General features: G+C 37.9%; 1 protein-coding gene across 1 annotated transcript in view; it reads right to left on the bottom strand.

The window, feature by feature from the left end:
• The window catches only part of APP (amyloid beta precursor protein), a 180,423-nt gene that overhangs the window by 83,339 nt on the left and 78,865 nt on the right, over positions 1–18,219 (bottom strand). Inside the window, exons 5-6 of the mRNA XM_085297964.1 lie at positions 16,381–16,586; positions 5,641–5,808 (exon numbers count right to left, since the gene is read on the bottom strand). Of these exons, the coding sequence (XP_085154090.1) occupies positions 5,641–5,808; positions 16,381–16,586 (374 nt within the window). The remainder of the gene's footprint in view (positions 1–5,640; positions 5,809–16,380; positions 16,587–18,219) is intronic.

Genomic DNA, 18,219 nt, shown 5'->3' with positions numbered 1-18,219 from the left:
CAAAAAAAAAAAGGATATTTCGATGATATGTCAAAGTCTTCAGAAATTGACTGTGCCACCAGAGTCTGGTTTACTACAGCTTAAGATGAAGAACAAATTAAAATATTGCAGCAAGGATTTCATAATGTTCTAAATTTATCATATCACAGGAACTAGTAAGAGAGCTGGAAAGAATGCAACAGTAGTTAAATTTAATCCATTTAAGAGAAAGAATTTTCCAAACTTTGAAGCTCCTTGTGTCTGCAAGTTAAAATATAAACATCATTTCAAAACAGTATTTACTGAAAAATTATGTGGTTTTTGTAGCTTTAAAGATGCTTAACAAGCAAGGACACTAGGACACTAGAGAAAAGTGAAAAGTTTTTTACAGTATATTACTCTTTCGTTTGACAATAAGACAGAAATAGTTCCTTTGATAAGGGCACTTAAATCATCTTCTGCTTACTCTTGTCAATACGTAGCTGTTTTGAAGTCATTAAATCTGAATTACCCATCTGATAGATCCTAATGGTTTCCAAGAACCCATTATGGACAGTCACAGTAGATGTTTGAGTTCTTACAGTGAACAGAAACCGTGTACAGTATTGAACGTCCTTATTAAAAATCAATAGAAAGATGGCATGGGGTCTGGCAAGCTAAGGGAAATGGTAACAAGATATTAAAAGCCTTCCCCTTTAGGGTAATTATATATCAATTCCAGTGTAGTTCAGTGATGAAATGTGTTACACAAAATTTGACAACAATAGCTTCCTATGACAGGACATAACTACCCATTCAGATCAAGGCTAAGAGACTTCAATACGGAAGCAGAATAAAATATGAGCTTTTTCCACAGACAGAATAATATTCATCATAATAGAACATCCTTAGGTTTTGGTTCAGTCCAATTTCAACATCTACAGGAAAAATAACCTCACATTCCACCTTGCTATCCCTTGTCTGCTTCTCAAGAGAAATCTARCCAGTACCCACTATACCACAATATATACCACATCATGTAAAATCCAACAAGTTTATCCTACAAAACAAGATGTAATTAGGCAAAGGAAAGACATGTGCTCTTAGCTTCCCTCCAACCTTCCTGCAAATATTTCCAAAGTCCTCTCTGGTTTTGTATGCTGTTCTCTTGACCGTGCACCTGTCTCCACTGTGCAGCCCTGCTTCCCAACCTGCTCAAAACTCCTTCCAAGGATCCCTGTGCACTCAAGCCAGCTCTCCCTCGTGTGCATTTCACTCTCCTGACTCCAGGAGAGAACTATATATTCCAATCTACCAGCTGTGGAGCTGAACAAACAAAACCACATCCACAAACCACTCAGTGTGCTTTCTGCACACTGTCTACTGCCTCAGAGATGCTCACTGGAGCTTTGTAGGACACCAGGGAACAGCAGTAATGTAACTATTGGAGAGAAAAGAAATGAAGAATGAAGTAAATGAATAAACATAGATAGCAAGGGGAACATGCAAGAACTGAAAGAAAGGTTAAGTTTCGGGGGAGATGAAAAAGAAATACAAGAAAAATGATAGGAAGAAGGAGGGGTGGGTGAAGAATTCCTAGATGGAAGGTCTTTTCCACTTTTTTTCCCCCTCTTTTTTCGTGAGATTGAGAGTAGGGGGGAGGGAAAAGAGGGTTGACCCAAGATTCASTCTAACTGGGTAAAGTCCATCAATCAATTTTAGCAATATTGGAACTGTTTCAAAGATAAGATCTCACTTAAGTGCTGAAATGTATCATATTCAGCATTTCCAATAATTTTGATTGCCATTTATATTCAGCAATATTATGAAGAGTGATGAGAAACAGTACACAGAGAGTGAAACAACAGATGAAACTTGAAGAAAAATAAAGTATTTTAGGAACAGAAATAAGAGAGAGGTGTAGATCATGGTACATAACACTTTGATGCAACATGAAAAATACGGGAACAAAAAGATAACTGAAGTAGCTTGGAAAGTGTACCCTATAGACTCAAATACTGTTTGAGAAACTGCTGAGGAAAACACATAAGTTCTAAATCAAAAAAGACAAGACCACCTATCTTTCCATGCTCCTAGATGTGTCAATGAAATTGTGCAGCTCAAATATTCATATTAAATCCATGTCATAACCTCTGTTGTGTGGTATGATTTTAAAGTTTACTGGAATTTGCAAAAAAAATTGCTTGGAACAAGTTCCTATGAATGGATGAAAAAGCTGAAATAAATCCATTTAATGGAAGCCATTTTTACTTTTCCTGTGTTCCAAATACGACATGAACACAAACAATATTGACATATTATGAAACTCTCACATTTTCACAAGGAGGGAAAGAATAGGAACACACTCAAAAATATCAATATCTGGATTTAGTTAGCACATAGTTACAGAATTACTTTAAAGGGCTTGCTTTCTTTCTGTTTTTTCACCTTAGTTAGTTAAGATATTTTTCTTAAACACAGAACAATTCAGACCAGCAACAGAATTCCCAAAGTAAAGCAAGATACATATGAGAAGAACAAAAAATGGTGTGCTCTTGGCATTGTTTTATTTTCACTGAACTTAAGAAAGAATTAAATCTCCACGGGAGAGAGAGAGGGAAATCTCCTGGGCTCATCTGAATTTCCCAACGGATTTGCAGTACAGCTTGATTAAATTTAGAAGTTGTTTCTTTTTTCACTTCTGATTCCACATTCTGTGAAAGAACTGTCAGTCTTAGAAGGGAGGATTATTTATCCTTCCAAATAGTATGAGCACAAGCTGTACAACTTTGCTGCTGAAAGACAAGCTGGAAGAAAGCAGCCAACCTAACTGGCCAACTTTCATTCAATTCATAGTATTCTTTTTAAGATCATGGCCAAGGCTATCTCAAGTAGCAGCAATATCACTAGATTGCTGGGAAGGGATCTGAACAGAGTCCTTTTGACTTTTGTCACAGTGTAAATCCTGTTGCTTACTGTTGCAACCAGTGTCACGTTTACACCTACAAACTGCATATGGAAGGCAACATTATCGTATTATCAATGCGACAAATCAGAATCTCATCCCTCTAAGTTTTACTATTTAGTTCACGTGAAGTCTGTGTGTCATGACTGTTCTTTTAGTCAGCAACATCTCTCCCTTTATGTAATAACTTCACAGTATTACACAAGCCAGCAACAAAAGTCTCAGATTTGAAGTGCTGGGTGAGTAACTACAGCTCTGTTTACAAGATACACTACATAGCGTGATCTCTGCGTCTGCACAGAGCCCTACAACAGAATTTGGGCACAAAAATGTATCCATATGGCTCAGCTTGAAGGCCAGAAGCCAAAACAAATCTGTAAAAACTGAAAGTCTAACAAAACTGCTTCAATCTTGCAAGAGTCAAAATACAGTACAAGTCTATTTATAGTGCTGTACAGCCTTCACAAAGACAGTTCAGAATTTGCAGTGAAGCTGACAAAGGCAATAGTAATTCCTAAAATTAAAATGCACAACACAGAAGGCCAATAACTATTTTTCATCCAATCATACCTTGCTGAACATCAAAAATACAGTACATGAATGAAGCTGCTTTAAAAAAACAACAACAACAAAAAAAAAAACTTGGGGCTGAGGAACTCTGATACTGTTGCTGCAGGTGTAACATCAGACAAATCAGATAAATGGAGGGTTATTTCCATTTGCCTCTTACAGGCCAAGCCGACCCCAGAAGTATCCCAAATTCTGTGCAGGTAAATCCTGCTCACTCCAGTCATTCTTCCTTTGCTAATTAGAACTATTTCCACTAGCAAAGCAGTGAAAGGTTCAGTGTCTCAGCTATTTTCTCTTAGTAATTTTGATGGCCATCATCTCATCTTTGCTCCGATCACCATTTAAGCACGACGATCTATGCAAAAGTGACAAAGGTAATAAACCACTAATAAACCACTACAAATTCTCTGTTGTTTGTAACAGTAAAGAAAAAAAAAAAAAAAACATGGCCTCATCTCAGCTGCCTGAAACTAAATGCACAAGCTGCCAAATGGCTTTTCTAGGGCCCTCTCTCTCATTGTAGATTTTTTATTTGCCTCTAACCTCCATGACCCAGTTCTTCTCACTTTAGCTTTACTTTTCTTTCCTCCATTCCATGCCTACACATCAATTGTCCCTCAACATTACAGAGCCTGCATTTTTCAATGTATGAATCTTTCTTCTTTAAAATCCTCCTCTTCTATTGTTGCCTAAATTAACTCTCAATTAGGGTTACAAAGTCACTTTTTTTTTTCTTGCCTGTCATAGAGCACACAGTAAGAGACAGAGTTGTCATGCATCTCTGAAAGCTGACTTAGGAACTTACTAGTTTAAGATTTTACTTTTTTAGCAAGCATATTACTATTATATTTACAATATATTTCTTCTCTCTCCTCACTGCATCTTTCCTCTTGTTACAGGAGCTGATCACTGCCCATACGGCATCTTCCTTGCTCTTCTTGTGGTCGTCTTTCCACATCCCTCCAGGGAGCCTTGCCATGAACGGCTCCAAAAAACATGGAGATGAAATGCAGTTGGAGGACCAGAGTAGCAATCCTACCTCCATCAGTGCTCTTGCTCCCTCTCCAATAAAATGCAGGTCAACTCTTTACCTCATGACACACATACTATGGCTTTGCAAATATTCAAATAAATTTTTAAGCTTGCTACTTATTCCAAACATTCCTAGACACAATTTGGATTTTTTTTTTTAATAAAAACAGTCCTAATGCATTGCTTCTATTCTGCTCCCTCCTGTCCATCTTTGTGAATGGGTAGGGCAATGAAATATATAATCATTCTCTAATGTTTCAGTTGTAAATGGCAGCTGTAACTCTCCCAAGAACATCAGCAGACAGGGACAATATCAGAGGCTCACAAATCAAAACACAGCTGACAAATCTGTATCAGCTTCACGATTCTGTGATGGGGAAAATARTGTCTTGCAAACCAAACTCACAACGCAAATACTCTTTCTTCACAGAAAGCCATCATTAAATATATGGTATGTTAAATAAAGAGGTGGGAGATAATTCACATTCATGTGCATCGTGGTCCTCAGGGAAACCTAGAAGTCAAACCGCGATTCTCCCATCTTCCTTGCAAATGCATACAAAGTATTCAAACAGAACTTAAAAATAAACAGAAAAACAAAAAAAAACTAATTCCAAGGCTGGAAATAAATATTTTGATATTCTTATGAGACTGTATTTTCTTGGTTAAAAAATTAAGAAATAATATGTAAAAATACAMTTTGCAAACTATGCGCTATTTTTAAACTTACCTGAGGCTTCTTTCTTTCTGTACATGCATTGTACATGCACAAAGACAAACAGAGACACACAGAACGTCAGTGCACTTTACAGAAGATTTTAAGACAAAGTAAGTGTGAAAGCCTTATCTACGGAAATGTTAAGCTTGCCTTCTGTTACCCCTTTGCAAAACCCAGTCTACAGCATAAAGAAGTTATCGCTATCATGCCGGATTAGAGAGACACTAAAGAGTTATAGTTATCGCTATCATGCCGGATTAGAGAGACACGTTCGATAGAAGGTGGGCGAACAGAGCAGCTCGCCGGGAAGGTGGTTAGTGGCAGCACAGCCCGCTCCCAAGCAGCAGAGCCAGCGGCGCGCGGGAAAGGCTGCGCGAGGCCGGCGAGCTCCACTTACTGACGCTGCCACAGACCGCCAKGCAGTACTCCTCCGAGTCAAAGTTGTTCCGGTTGCCGCCGCAGCCGCCGTAAAAGAAGGGCGCGCACTTGCCTTCGGTCACGTCAAAGTACCAGCGGGAGATCATCGCCCGGCACGGACCCGTCTCAGCTTGCTCAGAGCACACCTCTAGTCACAGGAGAGCCGAAGGAACTACGTTTAGCGTGAAAACGGTATTGCCCCCACGTCCAGCTACACAAGCCTACTTAGACATCTCTCAATATTTGCAAAGGTGAACGAGGGACACTTTCCTGGAAACGGGAAATATGAATTACTGACTGCTTTAACTCCTCCTCCAGGAAAAATGAAAGTAAATTTTTGATTTAATACAGATTCATGCTATTAAGTCTTCTAGCACAAGGTCTCCCTATGCTTTTAACTAGTTTATCTGTATCGACTGAAGGATTTTGCCCTGCAACAGTTGTACTGAAATAAGCTCTAATATGATAGCAGTCCCACAAGGTTGAAGTTTCTTCACTTCCAAACCAGAGCAGCAGAAATTTTTTTGTATTAAGGTCATTGAGTCCACACCTGTCTTATCACTGCACTACTGCCAGGGTATGTGGACAAAGACCGAATGGATTACTGTCCAAGAAGCAACTGAGTAACTGCCTTTACAGGAAACATTTAACAGCAGAAGTCAACAGAAGATGCTCCATTTTTTTCTTATTGTTTTTTAGCTCTACAGATCTATGATCCCCCAAAATTGAGATTTCCTTATTAAGAMAGACCACTTGCAGGTTGCACAGAAAAAAGAAACTCTCTTCATACACCTATTCATATACAACCACTCCAGATGAAATTCCCTCTTGCAAGAGGCCTCATACATGGTTTATAATTCATGGTTTGAGGCATATTTATATGCCTCAAATATATATATAGACACACACACACATATATATGTATATTTATATATATAAAATTAGTGCTATAGCTTTGTCTCATGAATAGGAGTAAATCTCATCCCCAGTGAATATGTACAGGGAAAAAAAAGTTAAAACAGTCTTGATCTGTTTTCACTGTGAGCTGTCATAGTCTCTGCCTATACCCTGCAACACATGAAAACCTGAGGGAAAAACCAAACTGCATAAATTAAGTGAAGAGAAAGCAAATTCTGTCTGCAATTTGGAATTCAGCCAATTACACATGTAAATATATAACCCTTTACAAATAATGTTCCAAACAGAAAAAACAATTTTATCTTGCCTCACGTGCTATATGCCATTTGCAAAGCTACATAACATTAAACATCAGTATATCCCTGATTTGCTTTCATCCTACACACTGCATTTGCAGACTACAGGCTTCTAAATTTATGACACGAATTTGATCTTTGTGGAAGGCAAACTCCTAAGGGTCAAAAGGTATAAAGAAGTATCAGTGCATTAGCACTGAAAATCCCCTATGCACTCATCACCTCTAAGATTCTGGCTGCGAAAATTCAGCTTTTCAGAGCCTGTCTTGATGAATAATAGATATTTCAGTCTCTCCGGGAGCGCTGTTCTTTACTAAATGCATTTTACATTAACTTGTCATCGTTAGTTAATGTGTATCCATATTTGCTTAACTATCTAAAACAGTAGGTATATTTTTACACATGTATTCCAGGTTCAAATATAGTATGTATAAATGCTAAGAACTGATTTTAGGGTGCAGACATTCAGTCTAAGAGGAACAGATCCATGTATTCAATCATCAAGGGTGTACTACAAATGTTATAGTACTGCATCTATCAGTTAGACAGAATGAAAGAATATCAACTTGTTACTTTGAGAAAACACAAAATAAAAATATTTGTGTAACACGTTAGTTACAATTAATTGTGTACTACTGCATGATCAGTTATATACCACATTTAGTAGGAGTGACTGTTCTGATTTATTTTAAAATAAAATCCACGGATGGCAATTCCTGCCATCCTTTTATTAAGTCACAGTCTTTACACAAAGCAAACTTTGCACAGCTTTGAAAGGGCTGCTGCATGTCCATTAAAAATGAATAGTGACTGATGATGTTAGAGATAGGTATAGACAAGAGAGATTTTGCAGACAAGAAATGTCATTTCAAAAACACAAAGGTCTCAGCAATTCAGCCTTTCTTTTAAAATTACTTAGTTAACGCTGACTGTGGGCTGACCTCAACATACACGGTAAGTACCTTCTATGCTTCTCTTGAAATTCTAGTTTTGCTATTGGTCCAGTTTATTATCGTTTGCACTGTAATTTTTACAAGATGAGAAAGGCTCACAGATTCAGTCTGAAATTTCCTAGTTTAGTATACCTACTTCCAGGTATCTCTCTCACAGAAATAGYAGCAGAGCTTTTCTGCATGTGCAAATAATGTGCAAAAATGATAGTAATTGTCCATCAAATAACTGATGCCAGTGGTAGCAAGGAATTAGCTCTTTGGGAACCAAAGTCATACATGCACATTAAGAAGCTCTTTGACWAGCATTCAGGATACCACAGTATAGTGCATTCAATAGAGCAAGAGTGAAATACGGCTCCTTGCAGGACCCGAGCGCTGTGGCTGGGGCCCTATCTGGTTCCCCACTAGGGACCCGGTGACACTGCAGGRCACGTCCTTCCCTCCAACCACACAGCCCACCTCATTGCTCTCAGTGAGACCCAAACAGTAAAGAGTGGTGAGGTGGTCTGCTGTGCCTCAGAAATGGCACCAAGGGCACCTTTTCCGTGGACTCAATGGTTTATGAGATAAAGACAAACAAGAGAGAGAAACAACATACTTGACTGTTGGAAGAGCAYTGCTGGCCCATACTGGGAATGTCTAGCTGCCATCACTGTTTTCCCAGCAATGGCACCACTGCTTGCCATCACCTCTTCTCCGCGCAGGGCTCAGAGCAGCATCCCTTTGTCCCTGCTCCAGCCGGCACTGCTGACAGCCTGCAGGCAAGCATCGCATYCAGAGGTACCTTTTTGAACTGGCTTTGTTGCCTGGGAAATGCTCCTGTCCAAGGCCAGTGGCTGCTCCATGTGCCCTCATAGCCCCATCATTTGTGCTCATATGACAAAGCCACAACATTTAACCCTCGGCGGTACTGGCTGAACCGAGAGGACGAGAACTTCTCATGCTAAAAACGAGTGATTGCCACACAAATATTTTCGCCTTGCATTAGTACTGAGTGTAGCAATTTACGCCTATGATGTATGAGCTGTAGTATTTCCACAAATATTAGCAGCAGGCAGCATACACTGCTAAATAATCCATCAAAAACTTAAAAGCTGTATTTGCTTCAAATATTAATCCTGTTGCTGAGTAAAAGATGACTTACTTTTTTGGCACTGCGTAGTTCAGCGTTTCTTGTTATAATTTATACCAAGTACAGCAGTAAGAGTAAGCTTAGCTTTGTATCAAGAATTACTCACTGTCCCTCACCAAAGATGCACTCTTTGGCTCTGTGAAATCAGGTAAAATTAAAGATGATGAGCCTTTGTCACAATTCAGGTTCATGTTTCCAGACCCTTACAGTTACCTTCTCAATAGTAAAATTTCCTCTTACTTCCTCTGTGCCAAAGATTACAGTTGCCAATACCTTCCCTTTCTGAAACCTTGGCTTTGACAAATTACTTTTGAGTTAACTGGGAAGGAATAATTTATGTTTCCTCATTATAAACTTCTTATACTTCTTCCTCTTATCTCAAGACGAGCCGTTTTGAACAAAGTGGGCACATCATTTCTTAGCGACCCTCCTGTGGCAAATTTTTTTATTTGTCTTTTAATTAATAGTTGAAGTTGTAAACTGAAAACAAATTAGTTAAACTAAACATGGAGAATGACTGTATTATTTTTTCTTTCTGAAAAGCATAGACTTCAGCATCCCAGGAAATGCACAGCATTCAAGTATCTGGAAACTGATTTAGCGTGGCCCCATAAAAAATTCTTCCATACATAGTCATTTATCAAAGACTTGTTAGTTGAGCTAATTAAAATTTATGTGCAAACACTTGAGATAGCTTTGATGAGCAGTTTTTACGCAGAGAAACATAAAAATATGGTTCTGTATCACATTTTAAAACTTCATTACAATGTAAATTGTTTCTGCTTCTTGGAGAAAACTGATTTTAAATCAAAACAAAAGTTATAATTGTTTTATTTCAAAATCTGAACTTCATGCAATTCCCCCCCCTCACTCACATGAAACTAATGCTTCCTCTGTGAATATCAACATTTTCAGGGGAGGAATCTGAAACAAATTTAAACATTTGAAGAGGAAAAATACATTTTTTGGCTACCTTTACATACTTCTGTCACTGTAAACATCAAGATTACTCGCTGCTTTCTTCAGGATTTAAGCTTATTTATATGATCATGAGAACCAAGCTCGTTTAAATGCTGTCCCAAACCTTAAACTGGAAACTAAATCTGAAGAGATTAAAAAAAATAAAAAAAAGGCAAGGAGGAGGAGTTAGGCAACCTACTCTGAAAAACACCTTTTTCCTCAATGTTGCACAAGAAAGATACCAGCAAGTATTGGCTTGCAAGTATTCTATAATTTAGTCATAGTATTGCAAAATATAATGCATCTGTAACTTTTCTGTCAACGTATTGTCAACCCTTCAACTTTGCATAGTCCCCTCCAACTGCGAATCCCAAAGTTATTTTCAAACCTTTGAAGTATTCCTGAACAGTAATCTTGCAATGTAGCCATGACTCTTTTTATAGCAAAGCTGAGTAAGATCCCTGAGGTTACATGCACAAAAAGCACTGGGAAAAGCCACAAATAGATTTCACATCTGTGAAATCTAACTCTTAACTCCTCTGTGAACCCTTAACTCTTAGCATCCCTATCTTGAGCACTTTGCTTCAAATGAAGCATGAAAAATACATTTTATAAAGTATGCAGGCAATATGATCCAATTCACTTACCTGGTATTTATATTGTCCATATTTCTATTAGTTCAAGCTGTGCATCATATGCACAGGACCCAAAAAAGTAATGCACTTAGCTGTTTAAGTAAACGGGACCACAATTTTATAAGTCAGCATTTATACTTCACTGAAGAGCAGAGTAATCGATTAAAGCAAGAGAGGACAAAGGAATCAACATCGCAAGTACATATCATGAGGCATACAGCTCACCTTATTAAGCTAGTACGTAATATTACCGGTGGAGTAATTTTAGCTTCTGTGTCTTTAGCAACTTAGAACTATGGCTTGGGGATACTAATACACATGTATCTATATTATCCTTCATTTCTTAACTTGGTGAGAAAAACAGGGCAAATTAGAGAGTAAATGCGTGCTGTTGTTTCTTATACTGTTCTTGTTCCAAAAAGGTATGATACTGTTTTGCTCAATAAATTAATCAAAAGGAAGTATTTGATGACAATTTCACTGAAACAAGAAAACTTCTCATTCTGAATACATGGTTAGAGAAGGCAGTCAAATTTTAATTTCAGTATTCAAACACAAAGGCTAATTTTAAGAGATTTTGCAATTAGGCAGAGACAGCTGTGGAGTTGGCACATGCTCTGGGAATAAAGTTGGTGCCTTAGCTACACAATTGCTAAATACTTTCTAGAGAGAAAGTTAAAAGAAAAAAAGTAGCATGATGAGTTCTAAATGCAATACTAAAGAACATTGCTTCTAAAACAGTTAAATACCCTAAAATTTTAATTTCCTTCCTAAGCAATTAAGATTGAACTTCTCGTTCTAACTTTTATTCTTAATCTAGGGGGCTCTTTGGAATCCAAAAAGGAAAAAAAAAAAGTATACTTGGCTAGAATAAAAAACCTTACAGTTCTGATGTGGAACAAATGCATAAAAAACCTTTTTATTTACTTGTGCAAAAAACAACCACATTCTGAACCAAAGTGAAAAACAGTTATCACTAATGGGAGAATCCAAAGGAGCTCCTAGTTTTATTTTAGGTGTAGCTCAATAAAATTTCATAAGTTTGTGTTTTACAAGAAGTATAGTTTTCATGTAACACCATGATTATGTTAACATGGCAAGAAGCATGGAATATGAAAATTAGCACAAACGTACATTTCAGCCTATTAGATGACTGTGTCCCAGACAAAGTAGCATACTGTTAAACGAACTATACACAACAAAACAAAGCATTCAGTTAATTACTGCTTCAATACACTAAAATGACCTTTTCTCTTAGGGGAACAGATTATCAGGAGATTTCTTCTGAGAGGATCATTTCAAATTAAACCACTCTCTACCCTCAACCTTATGTAAAACATCAGAATTACTGTATTTAATATTTCAGTACGTTTGCCCTTAACCTAAAATATAAATCATGTTGCTTTTTCAAGATTACTAAAAAATAATAAAAATTCTAATTGCAATACATCTTGAAATATTCTATTATGTTGAAATAGCTGTGTTTTAAATTATAGTCCATTTAAATGATATTATTTTAATTTAAAACAATTATGTCAATTTTATTAGCTCTTGTTCATGTTAGATTATCATTTTTTATGAAGGTCTCATTTGTAAGAAAGAAAAAAGGTAGTTATCACAATGTACACTATTCTTACAGAATTATGTAGACTTTTCCTTAATACAGAATATAACTACACATTGTATCTTTCCAAATAAAGGATACTTTGCCAGCCTTACAGTAAATGAGAAGAAAATGAAGAACAACTACTTGAAAAGAAAGATAACAACCCTTCACAGAAGAAAATAGGACAAAACAATTGAGAATGAAAAAAGCATATCCCATCTACTGCATAGGATTAATATTCTATTTTGGTCCCCAAATTTACTGCTGACGAGACTAGAAATTTCAGTGATAATCTGCCTTGCCTTAGAATAGATAGGAGGTGATACTGAATGAATGTAAAGACTCTTAAACACATAAATCTGCAGCAAAAAAGTATCCTAGATCAGTAAAGCCAAGAGCTGCCATACCAACATCAGACTACTTTTCTCTTGCTGGGAAACTAGCATATGGTCTCCCACTTGCAACTCCAGATTGCAAGCATAGTTAAAATGTCACGTCAAGTAGCACTGCTTAAATTCTTTCCTAAATGTTTAAAGAAATCCAGCTGAATAAGAGAAAGCAAAACCAATTGCTAAAGGGCAACATTATATGCCAGATGAGGCAGGTCAAGCTTTTGCTAAATCTCTCACATCTGCTGATAGGTATGCAAAAAAGCTGCCAAGCATTTCTGCCAGGCTGCTGCATTGACCCCATTGCTCTCCTTTAAATGAGACCTGACTGATTTCTACGTTGACAGAAAACATTAAGTTCAAATTGCTTATTCTTTTATGTAAGCTAAGAGAGACTGTTATTTCTTATCCTCTACAGCACTGAAGGAGACCAGACACAAAAGTATGAACAATTACACATGCTAGAAGAGCTGAATGTCTGCTTGCTTCGGTCATGCACTGCAAGAGTCACCTGGAGCCTGGATGTCTCAGCAGCAACTATGCAACATCTGCAATGGGCAATGACAGCAGAACTCAAACTGCTCTGGTGRTTATACCTGGCCATCAAAGTCACCCCCCTCACTCCATACAGACACAAAATCAAGAGTCAGTGTTTCTGCAGGGCTTCACAAAAACTAGCTATACTTCGTTCAGCACAAATTCAGTATCTCCCAGTGAATGAAGATGAAAAAATGTAGACCTGAAATTAATTGACTCTTTGGATCCTGGTAGCCTCAGACCCACAATGAACCAAAATCCGAATGCCAGTAACAGTGCATCTGGAAGTTTTGAACTCCGACTGTTCTGTTTCTATCAGAAAACCAAGAGTGGAGATGAATCCCTCGCCAAAGGCAAGAAAGGGAATACTGGCAAGTATTGTGCTAGGAAAAGGGATGTAAATAGATAAATAAAACTATACCCTTCTCACTTTTTTTGAGTAAATATTATAGCTTATTAAAAATACAGCTGCTACAGAAAATGAATGAAAAGACTGTTTTGCTGTCAATGGCCTCTGTCATTCTTTAGGCAAGACTGTAATTGTTTTCTTTTCACTGGAAATAAATCTGAAGTAGTTCTACTATTGCTATTTCGACCACAATTCATTAAAATACGCATAGAAATAAAACTGCATGACAAATTGATTCTACAATAGCTCAAGTATCTTTAAAGTATAACATTACATTTATGCTTTTCAGTTAATTTATGGTTGATGGCAATCGCTGCATTGATTTGTGGGAGAAAACGCCCAGTACCAGCCCACAATTGGATCTTAATTGATGGTTTTAGAAGAGCAGCAACCCGTGTTGATTTCACACGGGAAAAGCAACTCCAACAAAATTGGACAAAGCCACTTTCTGTGTTCTTCAGTGCTATGACATAATATTAGTCACAACTACAGGAAGTATAGCAAAAAATGGGGTGTAAAGCGCCCATGGACAGTCTTCTAGGATACAGTTCTGAGCTGCATTGACAAACACTTGGGAAAAGTAACTTTTAGGCCTGAACAGAGCTCAAGTCCACTAGAATGAAGATCTGACACTTCAGCCCACTTGGAGGAGCTTCTAAGCTTTCTCCATAGTGTGGACCACTCATACATAAATAGCCTACAAGACACCTCTGTCTTTTTCCTGGGCACTGAAAAGGAAAAACTTTTCTTCCATTCGCAACAGTAAGTTTACAGCAGATGCTTACTGCAGCTTACCAGGATCTGCTGGCAATATCACAAGGATCACGGAGCCTTGGGGAGAGCCTTCTCTCAAGTGCAACAAGATAAGCAAAGGCCAAAGCTATGTACTACTTGTGTGCTTCTTCACTTACAAGTGAACAAGTATTTTGCATGGTGCAGTTCTGTCCAATATCTATTATACCCACTGGGCAGCAATATCAGCTGCCCCAGCCCCCTGCAAGAAAGCTGGAAGTCGGAAAGCCCAGGGAGCTGTGGAAGAACGGCTCTGAAAATCTGTATCCAAAACACATTGCCTGTACCTCATTTGTAGCCTTTTCTCTTTACCACGTATTTTACAGATACTAACCAAAAGGCGGTTACTTTAAGACTCTGGAAAAACATAACAACAGCTTTCCATCGTTAATTAGCAAGCATATACATTAAAATTTTTTTTTAAGGTGGCCTTCATACTTTTCTTTTTTTGTACTTCACATTCATATTATTATATAATAATTTCCTGAAGGCTAAACATGTTAACCTCCTTGAAATATCAACCTCAGTGAAGAAACACACTCTGCTTAATTCATTCTCATTTCCACTCATCCAAAATGCCATTTATTTATTTATTTATTAATATTCATTTACTCATGAGAACAAGGCATTTCACTCCTGGAGTGTGAAAGCTCACATATGGAAATATATTTAATTGGCTTAARGATTTAAATATAAATCCCCCCTCTTGCCAAAACAGCCCTCCAACAGTTGAGCAAAACACTCAACAGTTACATAAGACAGAATGCATACAGCTGCCTCTCCAGCCTCAGAAGGAAACATTCGCAAGTAATTTCATTGAAGTATTAATATTTTTTGATGTGAGAGTATACCTGCACATAGGCAAAAAAATAATAAAAAAAGAAATTTAAATGAAGAAACTCTCCTTGTTCCAAAGTATCTCTTGGACACCTTAGTCATCTCTACGTGTGAAAAGCCACAGACAGGAGCCCTCATCTCTACCCTTCCCTATCTGCTCTGCCAAACACTAGCTACATGATTCAAGAGGAAAGGTAGTTCGATCACTAGCTAGGTAAGATGTCTGATGCAAGGAGCTAGGTCAGATGTTTTCAGCCTTGTTTCACTACACTCCCACTCCCTGCCATTTTGCCTCTGCCTCCAGCAAGTCCCAACTCCATTCATTTTAACTGCAGCTCTTCATCTCATTTTCTGTCATCACCTCCTGCAATTATTGGTGAAGCTGTAAGCACAGCAGAAGAATCATTACCTATCTTACAGAGATTTCCATCATATGGAATTGTTTTGATTAAAACTGAAATATAGAAAGAATTCATTCAAATATGTATTGGAAGGGGAAATGTGACATCTAAAAACACTGATAGTGTTAAGTTGTCCATTGATTAGGTTAAAACCAAAATGTTTAAAATGAGTTATTTTAACAACTGTAAAGAACTATGGAAAAAAAAACAAAGGCTTCCCCCCCCTCCCTACTCCAAGTTTTATTCTCTGGTCACTGTATCCCTAATCCCCCCTCCCCTCCTTTTGTTTTATTTTGTCAATAAAACAAAATAGCCAGGTTCACTTTCCTGCATAGTTATTTCTAATTTCATCTAATTTTCCTGAATTATTAGTTCATATAGAAATGTTGGAAACAGATATTTAACATTTCACAAAACAGCTAATCACTGATGTTAATATTAGAGAGAAAACCAGGTAGTGCGACCTCCAGCTTTGAACTGGCATTTGCTATTCTTCTTTCTTCTGCAACACAAACAATGTCTCACACAAAACAAATTTTGTGTTATCTGCTACGCAGTCAAATTTATTTAACATTACTTCATGAAAAAAAAACAAACAAACTATTGGTTTCCATGTAAATAATAATATACATGGATCAAACTTTCTAGAAAGACAGACATCCAAAGAATATATATATAATGAAAAAGAGAAAGGGGAGGTGGAATCAATTTGTAAATCATAGAAGACAAAGCATAACTATGCTGCAACACAGGATATTTTGCTGTTTGGAACATTTTTTTGTTGTTGTAAAGGGCAAATATACAAAGCGAGAAGATCAGATTTTTCAGCCCCAAGATAAATGCCCACAAATTTACCTCTGACAACTTCTTCCACAGATTCTGTGGTTGTGGTGGTGGTGGTAGCAATACTGGTCGTTCTTTCAGTTGCCTCCTCATACTCTTCCTCTGTTTCTTCTTCAATTTCATCACCATCGTCATCATCATCGTCATCAGCATCATCATCTTCCACAACTGTTAGCTCTTCATCTTCCTCTGGCTGCTCTTCTGCTACCTTATCGTCGCTAAATGGAGAGAGTGAGAAATGCTTTGTTAGCAACACAATGACTTCAAGGTGACAAGTGAGAATGTTCTATTGAGAAACCCCTTGAGGACCAGAAAGCACCTGCCTCTCCATCTCCCTTCCCCTTGCGGAGAACCAGGGACCCTAGGATGCCCCAAYAAAGAGTTAGGGATAAATCAGGCTGAAAGTCAATGTTTGCAARGCTGGGAGAAAGACAGCTAGGGAGATGCCAGAAGAAAATTCCTCCTCTCACGCAGGGATGGAAAAGAGGATCCCCACCAGCAGTACTGTATTTTGACAGCTGAGTAACACTCCAAATACRCTTGCTTCATGCTGCCATCAAAGAATCAGTTTTTATTTTGAAAGAAGCTCAAATTAGCTCAAAACACACAGCAGCTCACATGCACACAGAGGCAAGAGAATTCCTCAGGAGCTTCTCAGCTGCGTTATGTTTTTCACAGAGATGTGCTGCGAATGTGCTTGCTTGCCATTTACGCAAGTCTGCTAAGTCAAACCAAACAGGGATCTGGAATTTTCTGAAATGATTGCTGATTTTTTTGTCCTGTTGTTAAAATAGCGTTCTGTTTTCTGCACTGAAATGCCACTTTTAAAAAGAAYTGTGCACAGAATTGTTTGTTTTGACAAGGTTTACCGGAAAAAGGTGTCCAAAATATAAAACTTTCAATGCAGAACTTTTTTTTTTCTTTTTTGATAGGGGGAATGTACAGGGAATACTTATTCCAGCTGACTGTTGTTAGTTCTCAATTTTGCTGATTTTAATTTCTTTTGGCACCTTACCATAGACAGTAGCCACATCACCTTCCATAAATCCCTAACATGCAGGGAGGGAAATGAGAATCCCGAGTTTTATTCTTCCGCATRACAAGCAGACTGATGAGAGGGTGATGGCAGCAGCCTGACACTGCTGATGCCGCCACCTCCGGGAACACCTGTGTGCCTGGCAAGCTCAGCTTGAACATRGTGCCGCTACAACAGCCGTGCTGCTGATCCACCTAACAAACCTCTGGTACCTTGAAGCTGTCACGTATAGAAATGTCCTGTACAGAAAGTAAACACAAGCACCCCTGTCTGCATCAAAAAAAGCCCGAAAGAATTGGRCTAAATACTGCTATACATTAAAACACTTCAAGTGACTATTCATATAGCTGCCGAAAGACCTTCAGAGCATTGACCAGTCTTCAATGATGGATGGAAACATTGCCCACAAGCTTGGTGGCTTAGTATGTCAAGAATTTTCTGGGATCATTCTTAATTCTCTATGATATAGAGGTTATAGACCAAAAAGCTTAACACAGATCTACTGTTATTACTGCTTTTGAAATACTTCCTAGCCCAGCACCTGGCTGTGTCAAGGTCGCGTTTTTATTCATCTGTTCTTCTACTYGAGACTGACTGCTAGTGAGTAAATGATTTCTAAATATCCAAACAAGCATGAGACTCTCTGTCACCATCACACCCAAGAGGCTTCTCATCTTTTCATGGCTTCGCAGATGCTTGGACAACCTTCTACATGAAGCTAATAACCTGTCTCCCTCCCCTCACTTGGAAGACCAGGCTATCGCTTTAAGTATAGTTCAGCCTGTAACACTTCATTTTATAATACATACTTTCAA

This window comes from Rhea americana, unplaced genomic scaffold, assembly GCF_003343005.1.
Source record: "Rhea americana isolate MKP2758 unplaced genomic scaffold, rheAme1 scaffold_133, whole genome shotgun sequence".
NCBI classification, from domain to species: domain Eukaryota; kingdom Metazoa; phylum Chordata; class Aves; order Rheiformes; family Rheidae; genus Rhea; species Rhea americana.
This window is presented reverse-complemented; position numbering and strand designations above follow the sequence as displayed.